General features: G+C 30.2%; 1 protein-coding gene across 5 annotated transcripts in view; it reads left to right on the plus strand.

Annotated features, from left to right (window-relative positions):
- Positions 1-19,292, plus strand: part of LOC106689042 (CD109 antigen) — a 99,743-nt gene that overhangs the window by 23,468 nt on the left and 56,983 nt on the right. For 2 of the 5 annotated variants that reach the window (XM_014433786.3, XM_014433785.3), the window contains exon 1: positions 17,355-17,479. The exons of 1 other annotated variant lie outside the window; for it this stretch is intronic. In XM_014433786.3, the coding sequence (XP_014289272.1) occupies positions 17,370-17,479 (110 nt within the window). In that variant the 5' untranslated portion in view covers positions 17,355-17,369. Of the gene's footprint in view, positions 1-3,793; positions 3,839-17,354; positions 17,480-19,292 lie in introns of those variants that run through there. 2 more of the 5 variants (XM_067052181.1, XM_014433789.2) reach the window with 2 other exon arrangements.

The raw sequence follows: 19,292 nt of genomic DNA on the forward strand, positions 1-19,292 counted from the left end.
CAGAGTATCAAGTCACGTCCTGGTTGGAAAGTTGCACAGATTCATAGATCCATTCAGTAATCTGACTTTCATTATTTACTATTTCAAGGATATACACAGCTCCATCATTTTGTTATTGAAAAGCCTCTCTCTCTCACTCCTTCACCCATTCTCTCTCTCAATGTGTATGTAAAAATGAAAATAATAGAAGAGAGGCAGGAGTGCGAAATGAAACGATTGAAGTAAACTCAAAAAATGCTCTTTATTGGGTCCAGTCGAAACAGCCGATGTTGGAGTTACAGCTGCATGTAACTTATATATACAACATAACTTATTAGGCTCAATATATCTACTTGTTTTTAAAAATGATACATGTCGTTTACCCATCCTTAAGAAAACTCGTTTCTCCAAATTAATCAACCGATTTTTATGAGTTTTTTAAAAGTCATAGGGAACGCATGAGGGATGTTCTAGGAGCATAAGAATCTTCATCATCCATTTTGTTGTGAATGTCACATACGTCATGGGTAATACCCAGCATCTTGCAGTATCAATCTCGAGAAAGAAAAAAATACATTGACCGAACATATCTACAAGTTGCTTAACTTCCAATAACTAATATATAACAATAATTAAATGGAATGGTCTTTGAAACAAGGACCAGAATACTACAAGTTCCAGGCCAGTTAGTAATTCAACTGACCTGATTGTGATAGCCTTTCACCGATCACACATACCAAAATCTGACCAGTTAACATTTGGACTTCCTGTAGAGGACTGAATGCATTAAAAACCAGTAAAAAAAACCTGCTCTAGAAAAATTAACTCGTTCACAATCCTTCAAACACATACAAGAAAAAATTATTAACTAATTTAAAAAAATTTATAGAGCCCAATTCTATCTACAGATTGTTGTAGGCCTAAAATTGCAGCTTCTCAGTTAGGATTTGTGATATTTCCAGTCAAACCATCTTCTTATTTATTCACATACTTCTCTACAATTATGATAACCGATAGTGGTTCTAAAAAAGGATATCCATTGGCTTATAAGTATGCTTAATATAGTTATAATACTTTAGGAAAAACAAATAAATAAAATAATAATGGAATTTATTAAAATTAGTAACATTATAATTTTTTTTTTAATCAATGTGGGTAACTATGTGAACTAGTTTTTTTAATAATTTTATTAGCCAGGAAATATTTACCAAGAAGTTTTTTCTTGACAGGAAACTACTGAGCTTTTGTCAGTTTCAGTTAAATGGCAAGGGGACGTCACCTAAAAAAATGAACCACAATTTTTTTTTTAATGTTTCTAATAAATTCCATAAAACAAATAAATGTGTTTTATTTGTTATATAAGTATTGTAAAGATAAGTATTTGTTGAAGTATAAAAAAATACTATAATTTTAATAGGTTATGGGTGGTATATCCGGTCGGATATCACCCCTCTAGTTTCCCCGCATTCCCTCTATCTAACATTCGTAGAGCTTGGTTTCTTAGCGTTATCTACGACGGTATAATATTTTTACCAATCATAGCATGCTGTAAGCCACAAAACAGGTGTTATATTTTATGTTTGTTTGCTTGTTGCAATAAATATTGACTCTACTTGTTACAGAAAAAAAAATTGGACTTGATGATAAGTTAAATGGAGATATAATTAACACAAATGTAGACCTATTTACAAAGGGATCCTTGGAAAATGTCAGTTTTAAATCTAATACCATAAATTTCGAACAATCAAAACCTCGAAAGTCATATTCTATGGATTCTTTAACAAAGAGATATTCTTTATCAGACCATATTGCTTTAAATTATTATAAGTGATACCGGTGAAAAAATCGAGTGGCTTAGGCTGTGTTATTTTCAATTGTTAAATGGTATTTATTGACTTAACTTCTGGATGTCATCTCACAGGCTGGATAAAAACATCGACATTTTTCTATTTAGGAAAAATTTATCAGTGGCTGGAAAAATCTGTCAACAGAATTAATGATAAGAAAAAGAGTTAAATCCACTTTGATTCTTGCATATTAGGTATCTCTATTTAGTATTGGTATCTAGCGGGGCTTTTGCCAATCCCTGGCTCTTACAGAGTTTTCGTCGCCTACGAACGTGGGTGTGCCAAGATACATTTCTCGGGACCGCCAGAAAATAAATATTAACTGTCCCAGTGGGAATCGAACCCGCAACGTTTCGAACTGGACGCTATTGGATCTACGGCCCAATCCCCACGTTCGTCACGTCCCTAGCATATAGTATAAAAAAGATTAATAGAGAAGTTAAAGTACTTTTACAAAAAGAGGCACATAATTAGTGTAAAATATCACGATTCTATGAGGAAAAAATATTTATGAATCGGATAGGATGTTCGCCTCGGTGCCTTAGTTACGCTACAGGTCAGAGCTGTTGTTTCGTAGGCGCTGTCATGAAGATGTGGAAGGGTTCCTGCTATATCGGATAAGTTAAGCAGTTATGGCGGCTCTAAGACCATTTTATCAATAGACAAACAACTCTACCATAACTTTTTTCCTTCGTGGGCTCTTGGTGTATTGGTTTGTTTTTATATTTTATTATATAACTTATTTATTATAGTATTATAGCTTATTTTGAATTTATTTACTTTGAGTATCCAGAAGTTGTAAATAGGAATTTATCTGATATAAATAAATTGTATTAATGAATGGTCCCATGCTTTTTTGTTCAATTTCTGAAGACTTCTTGCAGCAAAATATTCTTTTATATTGAATTCAGATGGGAATCAAACTTAGATCGATATGTGTTGATGGGTTCCTTGGCAGTAAATGCTGCTTCACGCAAAACGCAACTTAATGCTCTTCATGCTTCTATTAGAACTTCCTGTTGGAAAGCTTAACCGATTCTATTAGTCATTGTTGAATCCTTTGAGTCCTTTGGCAATTATTGAACCATTCCCTACGCAGATGTTCTCAATGGCCTGCCCTGAGGAGGAGGTCGCCGCCTATACTAACGGTAGTACACGGCTATAATAGCTATTCCAATACCATTCAGTCAACACATTCCTGTCCTCGTTCCGTTCCTTAATTATTCCTATTCTTCCTTGCTCTTCTCTTGTTTACAAAAGATTTCTTAGAGTTATATTTAAGCTGTGGCATTTATAGTTTTATATAAAGAGCTTTTTTTTTTCGTCTCGTTATTTAACCAAATGATTAATCTTAATGAACATTTCTAACCTGACTAATGTCTAATTTATATCCTGAAATTATTAAATCAGTGCTAAAGATTAATCTTCGATCACTCCTGTCAGAATCTCTGGTTCGAACTGGATTAACAGCTTTGAAAAAAAAATAAGCATTCGTTTTTTTTTCATCTCGATTTCCATCATTTATGCAGAATAGCTTTTTTTAATTAATTTTAATTTGTTGCTTATATTTCAATTAAAAAGATTATATAAATCCTCAAGAGGTTTATAAATGTGTATTGACTGAAATACTCGATAATATTGCTCAACGACCCCAATTCACTCCTCGTGTGTATCTCTCAGATCTTGTCCTTGTTTTCCTTAACTAACGAAGAAAAAAAAAACCCTTGTGGTTTCGCACAAATCGAGTTTCTCACATAAATTATCAGTTGGGTTTATTTTCTCTACCTAACTTTAATGATTGTGTTATCGTCATCTGATTGCTCGTCCTTGAACCTGCAGTGGTTTTCCCTTGAAGTTTTCCTTAGATCAGAATCTTACTCCATTATTTCTCAAATTACATAGTTATAGTTAATTGTTTTATTTTTTTTTTTTTTTTATACGTGAAATAATGTGATTTTTCTTTTCTGTTTCAGGTACGTCCTCCAAAGTTGAGGACTAGATACACATTAATAGTAAGTTATAATATAGAATTGGTCTAATGTACATAGATCACTTAAACCCTCACCTCACAAGAATTATTGTTGAAATATTGTTGAAAGTAAATATTTTATAACATACTATATAATAGGAAGGAGTAAGATGTATCGATTGTGGTTACAATCCGTCCTCCTCCATTTTCTCTGAACTAGAATAAGTATACTCCCTCCATTCCTCAGGCATTTTCTCAATTTCCCAGATCGTTTTTAACCAAAAAGTATATTTTAGTTTCTCTAGCATATGCCTTGGACTTGTCCACTAGGAATATTGTCTGATTCCGCAGCTTTATAAAATTTTATTTTTCCAATAGCTATTTCGACTTCTCCTTACTCGGTTCTGCTATTCAGTATTAAGGCGGAGGAAATTTAAAATTATTTCTCATATTCAAAATACTGTCAAAGTGTTTCTTAAACGTATCCAATACATCCATCGGATGAGCTAAAATATTATCATTTTTATATTCTTTCTGACTCTACTTAGCTCCAAAATTTACGCGATTAGTTAATACCTTTGTATATTTTTCTTAGGTTATTTTTTATTTTCTTTCTAATATATTCTCTTTTTCCATTTCTGAGAAATTGAGACGTCGCATTCTTTAAGGTGCGGAATTAAGTAACATTGATTTCGTTGGAATTATTGTGAGTTTTAGGTTGACTGCTTTTCTTTCTTTGTACATTTTGTCTTCATCGATCTAAGGTTTGTTCTGTTTACTATCCTTATTTCCGAGACGCAAATTACCGACTTCTTTAATATTATCTTTGATTCTTACTCATAACTTCTCAATATCTTTGCGATCCTCATCTAAAGGTTCTAAGGATTGAAATGTATTTTTGATTTCTAGCGCTTATTGAAGGGATTTTTAATTTCTCCAAATTGAAATTTTTGTGATGGAAAAAGTTTTAATAATAAATATTTTTAATCTTATAATTTATTTTAAATATTTATGCTAATCTTAACGAGTCGAAACACGGAATACGATGAAGAAATTATTGATAAAATTTTTACATTACGTCAAATATTACAAAAGTTTTAATATAACGGGGTAGTTCGTCAGGTTTATAAAGCTTTCAAAAAAGTATAGGATTCTATTCAATAAGAAACTGTATAATATTTTGATTGATCAGGGAATATTGAAGTTAGTAAATCTAGTACGGATGTGCATGAACGAAACGTTTAATGAAGTTATGGACACAGTTTTCCATTTAACAAGTAACTAATGTTTTCTCTATTTATTATAACGAATACTAAACTAAGCCGAAGATGTTCATTGCCATAATAAAACTTGTTCTGGACGTGAAATTTGTTCTCTTAGGGACATATGAGAATCCAAGATCAAGTTGTACCAAAGAAAAATCTTCAACCCACTAAGTTAATAATAATGGTCCTGAGACCATGATAACTGCACTAATTGGTAGACCACGCCGGGAAACCCACTAAATGAACACTAACAAATATACTATAGAATTTCAAATTGCCCAAGAATAACTTGTGGTGTTGGACGTTTAATAAGCTAAATGATTTTTAAATTTAGAAACGAGTCAGGCATCCAGGTCTGCTCTATAAACTTCGCAATTCCTATCCCCAACATATTTCCTTATAATCCGCTCCTACCTCACTGATAGAATCTTTAAAGTAAATCATAACCTACCCTACTCATCTCTCTTTTCTCAGTCCGCCGGTGCTCCTCAAGGTAGTATCTTAGGTCCCATTCTTTATACAGCTGACATCCCGACCCACCCTAACACAGTGCTAACAACATACGCTGATGACACATGTATACTTTCTGTAAACAACGACCCAACTAATGCATCACAAACACTACAGGCACACATATCATCTATTGAAGAATGGTGTAAAAACTGGAGAATCAAAATAAATCCTGAAAAATCCCACCATAAACCTCTGCCCTCCTGTCCTACAGTATCCTTTCTAGATACACCACTAACGCCTGTTGAACAGATTCGATACTTAGGATTCCATCTTGACAAGAGACTTACTTGGAATCCACACACAAGACTGAAACGACAAGAAACTGCTCGTAGATTCCGATTGCTACAACACTTACTTGACAAACGCTCTAAACTTCCCATTCACTACAAAAAATTAGTATACACTACAATAATCAGACCAATTTGGACATATGGAATTGAAATCTGGGGCTCCACCAAACCATCAAATTCTTCCCGCATCCAATCGTTACAATCCAAAATCCTACGTAAAATCCTTGATGCTCCTTACTACGTCACAAATAAACTCATTCATAAAGACCTTAACATCCCATTCGTTGCAGATTTGACCCAAACCAGATATGCGTCTTTTTATTCCAAACTCATTAACCATCCTAACCCATTAATTCTTAATCTTTCATCCTTAACAATCCCTGATAATCCTCCGAGGCGTCTGAAAAGAAGATGGCCACGAGACCTTCTAGTTTAAATTAATGTTTGAAGTACCACTAATGGGTGGTTCCTTCCCAAGATTTTCAAGTGTATATGAAACATACTACATATTTACCTATTGTATTATTTTGTACAGTTGTAAATTACAATAAATAAATAATTAAAAAAAAAAATAAAAAAAAAAATTTAGAAAAGACAACGAAAAACTAAATAAAATTTGGATTTTTTTCTATATTCTATTTATAACATTATAGCCTGTAATGAAATAGTGGAAGTTGAAGGTGCTTGGACCTGTTGGTCTAATGCACCCTTGTCTGTGTTATTATCTTTTTCTCTTTGTTCTTCTCCAGAAGCCATAGTTCCGTTGCTTGTTTTTCTTGCAAAACTATACCCTACCTGTCTGTTTGAATTCAGCACTGTCAGCATTACCTAATTTAATACATTATTGATGTAACAGGGAAGAAACATGAATTTCTTCTTTTTTTTTTTTTTTTTAATTCGCTATTTCTAGAATTATTTCATCTTCATCTTCCCCACCCAAAATAATGGTAATGATGATGATGGATGAGTTTAAGAGAAACTAAGTTTACTAATTACAATTTTCATTCGTCATTTAATTATTTACTACCTCAGAATAGTTTAATTTTTGAAATAATAAAATTATATATATTTAAATTATATATATTTAAATAATGATTTCTTTGAAATACAAATAATTATTCTATTAAACGATTCTGCAACTATCTCCTTAATTTCGGATCACGGAATGTAACTGTTTTGATAAATACATAATTGATATTTGGCTAACATTCATTTGAAAAATATTGTTCTACATTCATATGTTATAAAACTGCTTACATAACCTATTGTAATATAAGTAGTTTCATGTCTTAGCGTGACATAATCCATATGTGCTTCAAATGTTTCCATATATACTTTTAGACTGGGCAATAGTTTTCGGTAATGGGATCTCTATGACCTTTAAAATCCTGTTAGTTCTATTATTTATTAGATAAGCCTATCTTGGATGAAATAGTTGTGGTTCCTGCGTTAATACTGTGGTTGAGCCGTAGATCGCATGGAAGTAACTCAAGTGTTTTTCCTTGACTTCGTTGGCGATATTGGTTGACGGAATTTTAAAATTTTTATTCAAAACACAGAAACCATTTATTTTGTATTATTAATCTAAAACTGTTATTTCTTTTCCTTGATGCTATCAAATAATATATTGGTATTAATAATCATAACTCTTGAATGGTGGTTGGCAGTGATAAATCAACTAGGCAATTGCTTTTTGAGACAAGCTCATTGCAAATTACAAATTACAGTATTGTTTTGTTTGAATTGAAAAATTTAGACCGTTTGTCGTGGTTACAACGAATTAATACGAACGAAAATGAGACTGTATAAATAATGGATTTTAAATGTTTATTTAAAGCTGATGGTTAACTGTGAAAAAGCAATCGAATTAATCGAAGATTAGTCCAGGCGTTTTTGTGCATATCTTTCCAGTAACCTTTATGATGGCCTTCATTGTTTAGTGGAAACATAAGCAAAATGAATAAAACAAAAAAAATCTTGTTTTTTTTTTCTTTTTGTTTTTACTAATCATTCACTATATTTCCTGAAGGTTATTACAAATATTCAGGCGTTTTATGAGATAGTACATTACATATTTTTCGAATAATATGTAGCTCCTCATGTAATCTTATTTTTATCTATTTCAAATAGTTGTTAATGAACTGAGAAGATTTAGCTTAGCTTGTGGTAAGTTTTAACAGACGTAAGATTCCAATCAGTTTAGACTTCATCATTATCAAGTATGAATCTTAGAAACTACTTTTGATGTCTTATATGATTTCTATATTTTTCATATAATAAAATTTTTTTTTCTTTTGAGTTTTTAATTATGAATAGATAGCATTTAGTACTTGCTCTTTGGATATAAAAATAATACTTGTGAATGATACTTGATTTAGAAATCTATATGTAAACGAATGAAGGTAGACATAAATTAAGCACTGTTTTAAAATCATATTTATTATTTAAGAATATAAATAACTTAAACACTTTTAAACATGTACTCAGGAATAAGTTTTTTTAATACATTTGTTTACCATTTTTTTTTAATTATCTGAAATAATGGTGTTTAAATCAAAAAACCAATATTGGTGTTCTCAGATGACCCGACTCATTTTTTGTCTACGTTAAACACTTAAAAAATTATCTTGTTTCAACGTTATCCCCACTGCACTTAACGTTTTTTCTTCTCTGGACATAACTGAGAAAAAAAAATCTGTTTCTTTGTTTTAAATAATATATAGTCTTACATGAAATTTGAATTTTCAAGAAAAAAATATTGTTTAGAATATAATTAAGTGCTTTTATATATTTATAATAATTGTATATATGTCCGTCCAAGATGAGCTTGCCAACATATATACAATTATACATATATCGGGGAATATATTTATATAAATATATGAGGAATATTTTATGTATATATAAAATATTCTCCAACAGGCAAAATCATTTTAGAAAGACCCAAGTCAGTGTTTTGAAAGTTATTTGTGACCTATTAAAACTTGAATTTATTTATTCGAATCGTTGCGAGTACGTAATAATTATTATATTAAATAATTGAACTTTGAGCAATATCAGCAATCTCTCTTAGGAGTTTGTTCGAAATTCCTTGGAAGGGTCGACTCCATATAAAGTAGAGAGTTGGAGGCGGAAGTACACTGAAGAATGAGGTCTCGGCCAGGCCTGGTTTCAAGGAAATAACACTTCGTAGCTCCTCATAGCTTTTCCATTATGTTAATATGTAAATTACCTTCATATACTCTTTCATTAATCCTTTCCTATGAATGGAAAGTTGAAGATATTATTACGTTAAATTATGTACTTACTTTATTCAAATATATTTTTTTTGTACTTTATTAAAGTAATTTTAATATTAAATTTGAATATTATAACAGGAAATATAATTATTTTTTTAGCTGTATGCTATTATATTTTTAATTACAAATTTAAAAACATTTGTCCGTGTTCTTAAGACGTACGGTTAATTTGGGCGTGATTGAAATTAAAATTTTAAAAACTCAAATCAATCCCCATGCCATGTAAACGAATGAGTGTTTTTATTTTGGTGTGTTGTTTTCGTTCTTTAATAAATCGTTGATACATGAATAACGAAGTACATTTGGTTAATTTCATAACATAAGTGCTATTTAAGATATTATTTATAAGTTTTGTAGTTAACATAGTAACTGCTTCTCCAAATAATAATGACTGCATCTTCAGATAATTATAACCGCTTTTGCAGATAATTATAGCTGCATTTCCAAATAATTATAATATTATAACTGCATCTTCTGGTAATTCAATTATTATATTGCATTTCCAGATAATTATAACTATTACTCATAAACATATAATTATAGCTGTTACAACTGCATCTCCAGATAATTATAATTACTATAACTGCATCTCCAGATAATTATAACTATTATAATTGCTTCTCCAAATAATTATAACTACATCGCCATATAATTATAATAAGATAGAGTGGAAGAGAGCCATTTTCTGGATTCAATTTTTTTTTTTTTCAAACGCATTATTTGTGAGTAGATACCCAAGGAGCTGTCCACTGGCTAGGGAAGGAAGACTAGGAGAATATGTAATGCTTTAACATCCATCTGATTTAGTTCGCTCTTAATTTTCTTTCTTACTTCAATTGAACCTTTCTCTTCATAATTACTAACTCAATTCATCAATAGCTGCGATTTTAATAGACCACAAAATAAAAATTTATTAACTTAATTAGATTTAAAATTAAGAAATATTTTCTTTGGCAATCCCCGTAAACTTGTAAACCTATAAATTATTCAATATATTTTTCTTTCAGTTTAAGCCAATTTTCAATATCTGTTAATTAACCTTCATGCAGTCCACTTGACAACAGAACCAGCATATTCTAAAGTGGAACTTAACGCCTGGACTTAAGTTGAAGGCACACATCATATAGTTTCGTGTTTTGTAATTCGTTTGAAAAATTAAATTAATATAATATAATATTATATTAATATTGTAAAATTTTATGTAATATTTTTTGTGTAATTTTACAATTATTTCAAGCGCTAGCATAAGATGTTGCTCTAATCTAAGGTTATAACAAGAAGAATATAAAATATGCAGAGAAAGTTTTGTAATGTATGCTTAGGAAAATCATTATCTTTTCTAGTTTATCGTTTTTTTTTTTTAAATTAAAAAAATAGTTGTTAAGAATGATTGGTGCACAATTAAAATTAACAAAAACCTCTTTTTAGTTAAAATGGTTGATCAATAGTGCATCCATTTTTTTTTTAGGTAAGGATGTAAATCTTCCTAAATATTAACATATCTATATCTTTTAACAGTTAAAAAACTCAAGTAATAAATCTGAATCATCCTTTGAGTCACCCGTTCCTTAATAACGATTCGCTCAGTGAGAAGGGATATATACCTACATGGAGGTCAAGGCGATGTTTTAGCTCTTCGTTCATTGCCTTCACATCGGAGGTTGTCTTACTTGAATGAATTCTGTTTCCTCTAAGAACACCTGTTCGTTTTAGTTTTCCATTCGTAGATTAATTTGAATTTCCCTTTTGAAAAAACATTTCATTTTTCGTTGCTTTATTGGAATTATTTCGTTATCGCTCATGACTTAAACATTTTGATTATTTTAATAACTTCTCTAATAATTTTGTATAGGGTCCAAGCGCTTGGTTCTTTACTATCTGTCGAAGGAGCGTAAATAGGGCAAGGAGCATACTAATGGGATATATCTAACGGTTTCTTGAGAGTGCAATGGATTTCCATCCCTGGGAAAGTTTTAACATCCATTTTTTAACATTTTTTACTACTGCACACTCAATTACTCCAACCTTTTCTTTGACTTTCTCCTCTTAATTAATTGTTTTATATAATTAGATAGATGGTGGAGAATTTCTATTATAATTTTAAATTTCCAAACATTTAAAAGCTAAAAAGTCGGCAATTTACGATTAGAAACCATCTTAGGGTTGCCGTACAACTCAGGATTGTAGTAATTTCTTCGTTATTAATTCTTGATTGTATAAAATAATAGGACCTATAATTATTTTATGACATGAGCTATACTTGTGACATAATTACTGTAGTCATCATTCATAGGAATGTCGATACCATAATTTTTATATAGTTTATATATAAATAATATTTTCTCTGAGGACAATTGTTATAAACATTTAGAATATAAATTGACACAGCTACTTAATGAAAGATTTTTTCCTTTTTGGTTTTTAAGATTCGCCTTAAATTTTTATAAACTGCAACCATGCTTCAATTATGATAAGTTAAGATCACTGCAACAGAGATAACAAACATTTTTATTGTTTATAAGAATTAGTATATTTTCTTTATTATCCTATGCCTTAAAATAGTTTATCTAGATAAAATCTAATAATATGAAATAAAAATAAACGAGAGAATGACTTATTTTAAATTAGAATTTTTCAAGTTATTCCACTGTTTCTCTTGTCTTTGCATGAACTTATTTTTTTAAAATTTTACTTATACCAATCCTGAATTTTAAAGTTCACATTTTTTAGGACTTTATTATATTTAAAAGTTGGAAGAACTGAGGGTAGTTCCTAGGAATTTTTTATTTTCTTAGATTATTTTTTTTTTTTTCCGGTGAGAATACCACAATGATAGTTTTCTCGGCACTCACCTCAATGGTTGACATTCTCAGTGGGACAGTATTCTCTGTACGATTGATGGTTCATAAATGTTAAATGTTATATAATAAAAATTTACAGTTATATTTTTTTCTTATTATGTGTGTCTATTATTATTATTACTATTATTATATTCGTCACTTAGACATTTGTTAATTATAAATCTCACTTATTTTTTCCTTCCTGTTTTATCTAATATTATATGTTAAAAATGATTATGGCCACAATGTCGTAATTAAAGTTTTACATTCATTTTTTACCATTTATAATATCATCAGTTAATAACAATAACTACATATCATAAACGAGTATCATCCACGATGTTCAGGGGAGTTTCTGTAAAAGAAATAAAGCAAATTTATGTTCCATTCTTGTACAAAATAAATATAAATATAAGAAAGAAGTATTCCAAAAAATTATATTTTTTTCCACTAACAAATCGGACACACGTGTAGTGAATTACACCAGTGAATGTCGTCTGTCAAACTGTCATTCGTGTCTAAACTCCAGAACTAATTCTATAGTTCTCAAATGGCGACTGCTATGCTCGTTCGAAAAAAAAAACATCCTGAGTGTTGATATATAAAGAGTCCATTTAATTTAATTACTTCGTGCAAATAAGGGATCATGCACTATGCTACAGCTGACAATCTATCAATTTAAATGTTTTTTACAAAATTTTCACCTTAATCGGCACAGATTTTTTTTTTTTAAATTACAAAGAAATAGTGATAACTTATTGGTACTAGTACTGGTAATAATAATAATAATAATTATTATTATTAACTAGAAAAACTAAGAGGCCAAAATTTTGCATCAGGCACTGGCGAAAAGTACAACTTAATTGAAGATACTCCAAGTACTACCCATACGGGCAACACAATTTATCCATACTACAAGTACCATCTAAATAGACTCCTCCAAAAAGGTCCTCTCAAGCTCTATTGAGATGAATCAATAATTACGGACCATACAGTACGCCACAATAAACCAGCGGAACTTATTCATGTCGGAATCCCAAACGATAATAATATAAGCTCTACTGTGGGAGAAAAACTAAGGAAATATCAGGAATTAGTGATTGGATTGAAGGAACTATCACTTGGAGGGAGTTACCACAACTCCAATCATAATATCCACCAATGGTCTTGTACCAAAATCCACAGTGGCAGGCGTGAATGGTTTCGCCTGTTGATGTACAAAGAGGGGCTCTGCAATCGGTTCTCTTAGACACAGCACGTATAGTGCGAAAGGTTTTAAATATTTGAAAACAGAAAATAAACAAAATATGGAGGTGGTTGGACTTCTAGGTCCCCCACTTCAGATACTCAGCTCGCAATGGCGAGAAGAAAATAAAAAAATAATACTTAATTTATTCTGGGACGAGTCCCTTTAGAATAATATAGAGAAATCGACAGATGAGGGCTGATAAGCCTCAGAGATACTTAAACAAACATACAAAGAAATATAAAAAATAATTGTAAGTTACTTCCTCACTTTTATCAGTTGAACAATAAAAAAAAAAAAAATGAATAAATAAAAAAGAGATAATGATGGGAACATGTCCGGCAAGTGGGTCTATTGGTCTTTTTTACCAACACCAACACAAACAAATGAAATGACTCTTTTTATGACCTTTATTCCTCTATATTAAACCTTTTTTGACTTTCTGATGAAATTTTAAAGGGACACCCAATCAATAGAGGAAGGAAAATTCTGAACAAAACATTCAATCCATGAATTTAAAGCTACGCATTCTGGTACAAATTTTACTAATAATTCCGCATTCTGAGAATTTTATAAATTTCTTCTCAAGCTGTTCTTGGTAGTATATCAATAGAGATAAGTGATAACTTTACTACCAGGTGTAAATAAATCTTTATCTTTTGCTCATTTTAAGATTTTCATAAAAATTTATCTTTTTAAGCATTGAATCTTCGTTCTTATATTTATGCCAGTATTAAACCTGAGGAAATAATTTTTCCTTAATATTGTCCTAAACTGTTTGCTTCAACTTAAGAGAATTTGATTTATTTTCCAAAATATTCCACTTGAGGTTTATTTTTTATTTATTGGTTCATTATTGTTCTTAATGCAGATTGCAAATTTTTTTATTTTTGTGTTGCCTTATTTATTTAAGTTTCCTTTAAGAAGAAGTTATAGGTCAAGCTTTGAAAAGAAAAAAAAAACCGAGCAAAATTTGATATAAAGAAATATAGGGCGTGAATGCGTTAAGGGGTGGACGTGCTATTGGTTGTCCCGTAGGACATTTTTTATAGGTAACGATCATCAAATTACTGTGTTATTCACAAAGTAATCCCATTTCCTTATAATATCCCTTTCAAAAAAAAAAAAAACTGACAATTTTTTATTACTCTAAAATAACTTCTGTACTTTGAGTATTATGTGACAAATAAAATAGCTGTATTTACGGCATGTCTCTTGATTTTTTAAATAAATCTGACCATTACATGGGTCAGTATAACTTCCTCACCATGTCTTTTTGTTGTTTGAGAATAAATTCTCCAGATCAAACCGTATTTGAAATATAATTGTGTCAAGGAAAACACATGTTTTTGTGCCTAAGCGATAGTTGTGCATGGGAATAGATAAAATTGATATTGGGTCATTTTTACACTAATCTCCAACTTTTCTCTATATTATGGCCAGAATCGATCCGCTTCGAACTATTGGTTTATCATCAAGAAAATATGGTTGCACATGCGTGATAGAAAGGATTTCAATTGAATAAATTTGAGACTATCTGCTAGTCCAAGAGACCAAGAGAAGAAAAAAGCAGTTATTTTACCCCATTTTTTTATTACTTTAACGAAAACTATGTATAGTTGCTAGTATTTTTTTTTGCAATTAATTTTTTTGGTACGCACATTTTCTACATTTAAAAATTGGAATTTTTTAAATTAAAGTTTCAGCATACCCAATTTTACTAAAAACTGAAAAATTAAGTGCTCAGAAACAACATAATTAAAAAAACAAAATTAATGGTAGCTACTCTAATAAGAATAAAAACAATCTCTTTTCTTCTAAATCGGCTGTGTAATTGAAAAGAAGTTAATCTATTAAATAAACTTTTACGAAATGTATTAATCACTGATAAATAGTGAATAATAATCTTTCATCACCTCTATATAGAATCGAGGTGAATTTCAGAGTTACGGAATTCACTAAAATAATTCTTATAACAAAGCTAATATTAATAATAAAGTATGATACTGATTATCACATCCATATATAACTATACTACTCCTGTTAGGTATCTCTATTTTAACTCTTTAGATACAATTCTGGAATAATAAATGTATGGGAATTGTGCATATGATAGGATACTTGAAGCTGTGCAATGGTATATGGTACTACAATGAAGTAATATGCGGGGTGCTGAGAAGAGTTGTATAAGTCAGAATATATATGTATATTTAAATAATTAACTAAGCGAATATCTCATCACTGTGAATCAGGTGAAAAGAAAAAAAATGAAAAATCATCAACTAAATAGCTGAAGGATCTTTTAAAGGAAGAACAAGGAAGTTTGGAAAATGTTGGTTTACTAATTTCTGTTAGTCGTGTGGAAGTTTACAGTACTACGCCATTTTACTTCCAAGACACATCTTCCCATAATGTTGTTCCGTCCTAATATCTGCGAGTGTTTGTTTCTTCTTTTTTAATTGCATAATTAAGTTATAGCTTTTTGAGTTATTCAAATATTTCTTAAAAAGATAAAAATATCAAACCAAAATAATCACCCCTGATCCTTGGAACCCCGTGGGCCAAGTGGTCCCGTTTGCCCCTTCGTTCCTATGCCCTTGACTTCCTCCAACTTTGTATACCTAAAGAATATACCGTGACACTTAAGTTATTCAGGAGGCATTGCTGATCAGAAGCTAGCAGCTTTCCCTTTTCCACGAGATAGATAAGGACAGTGTTTCCATCGCTTTCCGTCAGGGGTCGGTGCTCTTCTCCGCTTCGTTTCTCTTTAAGAAGTATGTCATCAACTCCATCATTATTGTCTCTATTGTGCCTTCCCTTCAATTAGGACTGATATCTTCGAAAGCGGAATCAAACTGTCTCTGCCAGGTCTAATATTACTGCCTGGCCAGCCCTTCCTTCCTGCTTCCTCAGGATCGTTCATTGGGTATTTAATGGTTGGTACGACTGGTTCCTCTTGGTGTCCTATACTAATTACAATCGTTTTAATGGAATCGAATACAGTCGATCCTCTTGTAATACGATTGGAGGAATAAGGCTTCAACGAGTTGAATGGAAGATTGGGTAACTCCAGCGTTAAAAAAAGGATAGTAAAAGACGCCATGGTGTCCTTCACGGATTATCACAGAACAAATAGAAATATTATGCTTTTCCATTACCGTATCATGAAAAAAAAACATGTCATTGCATCCATTAAACTCCATAGTGAAACACCGTCGCTCGTTGCGTTATAAAAACTCAACTTCAGGCTAATAGAAGCTTTAATAAAAAATTGAAGTGCTTTAATATATGGGAGTTACTTCTAAACATTAAAAAAACAACAGCTATAATGTTTATGAAACGACGACCTATATTTCCCGTGAACATAGTTTTAAATTAAATTCCTATCCCTTTTGTACTTTGTAAAATACTAGTTAATAGTATTTACTATATAACTATATTTATTGTCCGACGTGACTAGTTAGACAATAGTCTAGTATTCAACCAACAAATTAATGTTAAATTAGAAAACGGAAAGAAAATGATGTAGAAAAGTTTTCATATTTTAATAAAAAATCAAAACTATCATATAGTTTTTAGAAATAAATTGATTCTTTGTAAATCTGTATCAAAATCTATCCATAGCATATGCCTGTCCCACATGGAGGTTCACTAAATTAACCAACTTAAAAAACTATAAGTATTTTAAAATATCTGGACTATTAAGTATGAAGGATTTAAGTTCATATCCTTGATTTTTCAAGAAACGAACTATAAAGTTAAAAAAATTCTGTATAAAAACGTATCCATCCAATACAGATATTATCATAATACACAACTTAAATCCTTCATACTAATCGATAGAGAATTGTTTTTCTGTTTCTGTACTTTACTCAACATCTATATTTTTAGTACTTAAATCTTTTATACTTATCAGTACTGATATATGCCTACGATTCGTTAAAAACTATTCATATTACCCAAGAATATTTAACCCATTCGAGACCTATTGCACACCGTGTGTGCAATGATCTTGAATTGCAACTATTAGTCAGTATGGAAGAAGCGGCCGTAGGAACAAGACTGGTTTAAAACAAAAATCATTCTAGAAGTGTGTAAAAATAAAATTTGATGTTGGTTTCATGTTGGATTATGTTAGGGTGATTGTTTCAAGAGCTATCATTCTGTACAACAGAAGTAAGAGCTATCCTTCCAAGAAAATTCATTATCTCTTGTGTTGCTTCTTAATAATGTATGTTTTTTTAGATTTATATTCTTTATTTATTTATTTCATTTTATCTAAAATTATATTATTTTCTTAATTACTGAACCTAGAATAAGGATTTTATGGTAGCCGACTATTTTTGGAATAAATGTTGTTGAATTTAATATGTTTTATTTTATTTTATATTGCACATCTGGTGTACAATGCGTCCTTCGTAGTAAAAACATTCAGAGGAGCAACCAGCATACACGGCTTGCAATAATCTTATTTGTACAAAATTACTCATTTCTATTGCAAACATGTTTTTTTATTTTAAAAAAATGGCCAATATTAAACAACAAAAATTTTTTTTGGTTGTTGGAATGGTCTCCAAAAATATGTGCTGTCTCGAATGTGTTAAGATATATTTGGAATTAAGCATTGACGTCGTACATGAACATACATATAAATTGGCTCACAATTTCTTTCAATCTTGTCTTAACTCTTTAAACTCTTAAATATGAAAAAAGCATACATTGCTATAAAAACCATCGATAACGATCTGTATTTTATTTTATTTAATTTTTTTTTCTTTCAGTTATTTCTTAACAAAATGAAAAACGTAGCTTATACGTTATGAGTTCCAAAAAAAAAAAAAAAAATTGAGTTCTGTAAGGGTCTATTCCGATGCAGTGTAATATTTTTTGTTTTTATTAACTTTTATACATGTTTAAATTTAACGATTCTTATTCTTTATTATTGTTTTAAAATTAAAAGAGATTCAATAAAAAATATATTTAAAGTGCAAAAATAGGAACCAATCCTGCATATAATTTAGCAAATGAAGATACAACAGAACAGCACTAAATCCGAATCTTCAGTCTTAATATTTTCACGATCGCGGAACGATATGATAATTGTTTGTGAATCATAATTTTCAATTTCTTACAGTCTCAGGCAATAAGTTTATAATCGTTCAAAATGAGTTAAAAGTATTCTTCACGGCAATTAGATTCATTTAAACTTTTTCGTTTTTTCAAGAATCTGATTTACGAAAGTAATTTTAAAGTTAAAAGTATTCTCCTCAAAACAGTTCTGGCAATGGTATATTTGCGAAGGATCACTTGAAAAAGCGAATGTGAGATAAATAAGAGTAAAATAGAGAGGATAAAAAGATACAGTTAAGAACAAAAACAAAAAGAAAAAAAACTGGCTAAGGAACAAAAACATTTGATGTAACTTAGTTAAAATTATTGCAGCGGAATAGATGAAATATAGTATTTATTGTTGTTATTAACTTTTATGAAATAAAAATGTATTTATTAAAAAAAATAAACAACAAATGAGATTGATTTCTATCTGTATCATGTTTGTTTAGGACACAAGGTTGGAGCAATATAATAGCAGGATATACATCTGACGTGTCGTTATATAATCTTATCTCAGGTTGTCTTGATTTTCCTTTTTGTCTAAATTGTGATTTATGTGTGATTAATTTAACTAAGAAATATAAAAATATATTAAAACACATTAGGAAAGTATTTATCAATTCCCTATTAAAATAATTTTATAGATAAAATACTGTCGTTAGAAATCTGTGAAAAGCTTTACCTAAAACTTCTAATTACTGGAGACCAATGAAACCAGATATTTTTTTATTAGAATTGGTTAAAAGAAAAAATCTTCCACAATATTAATATAGATATTATTGATATAAATATTATAGATGTGATCCATTTGCATTCATCTATATTCACAAGTAATATGATGATAATTCAACTTATGAATTTTCATACAGGGCCATCCTGAAAAATTTACATGCTACTCCAAGGAATGTGTATTTTCTTCACAATAAAATTCA

The sequence above is a fragment of the Halyomorpha halys genome, unplaced genomic scaffold (genome assembly GCF_000696795.3).
Source record: "Halyomorpha halys isolate HHAL.00 unplaced genomic scaffold, Hhal_1.1 Scaffold1268.1, whole genome shotgun sequence".
NCBI classification, from domain to species: Eukaryota; Metazoa; Arthropoda; class Insecta; order Hemiptera; family Pentatomidae; genus Halyomorpha; species Halyomorpha halys.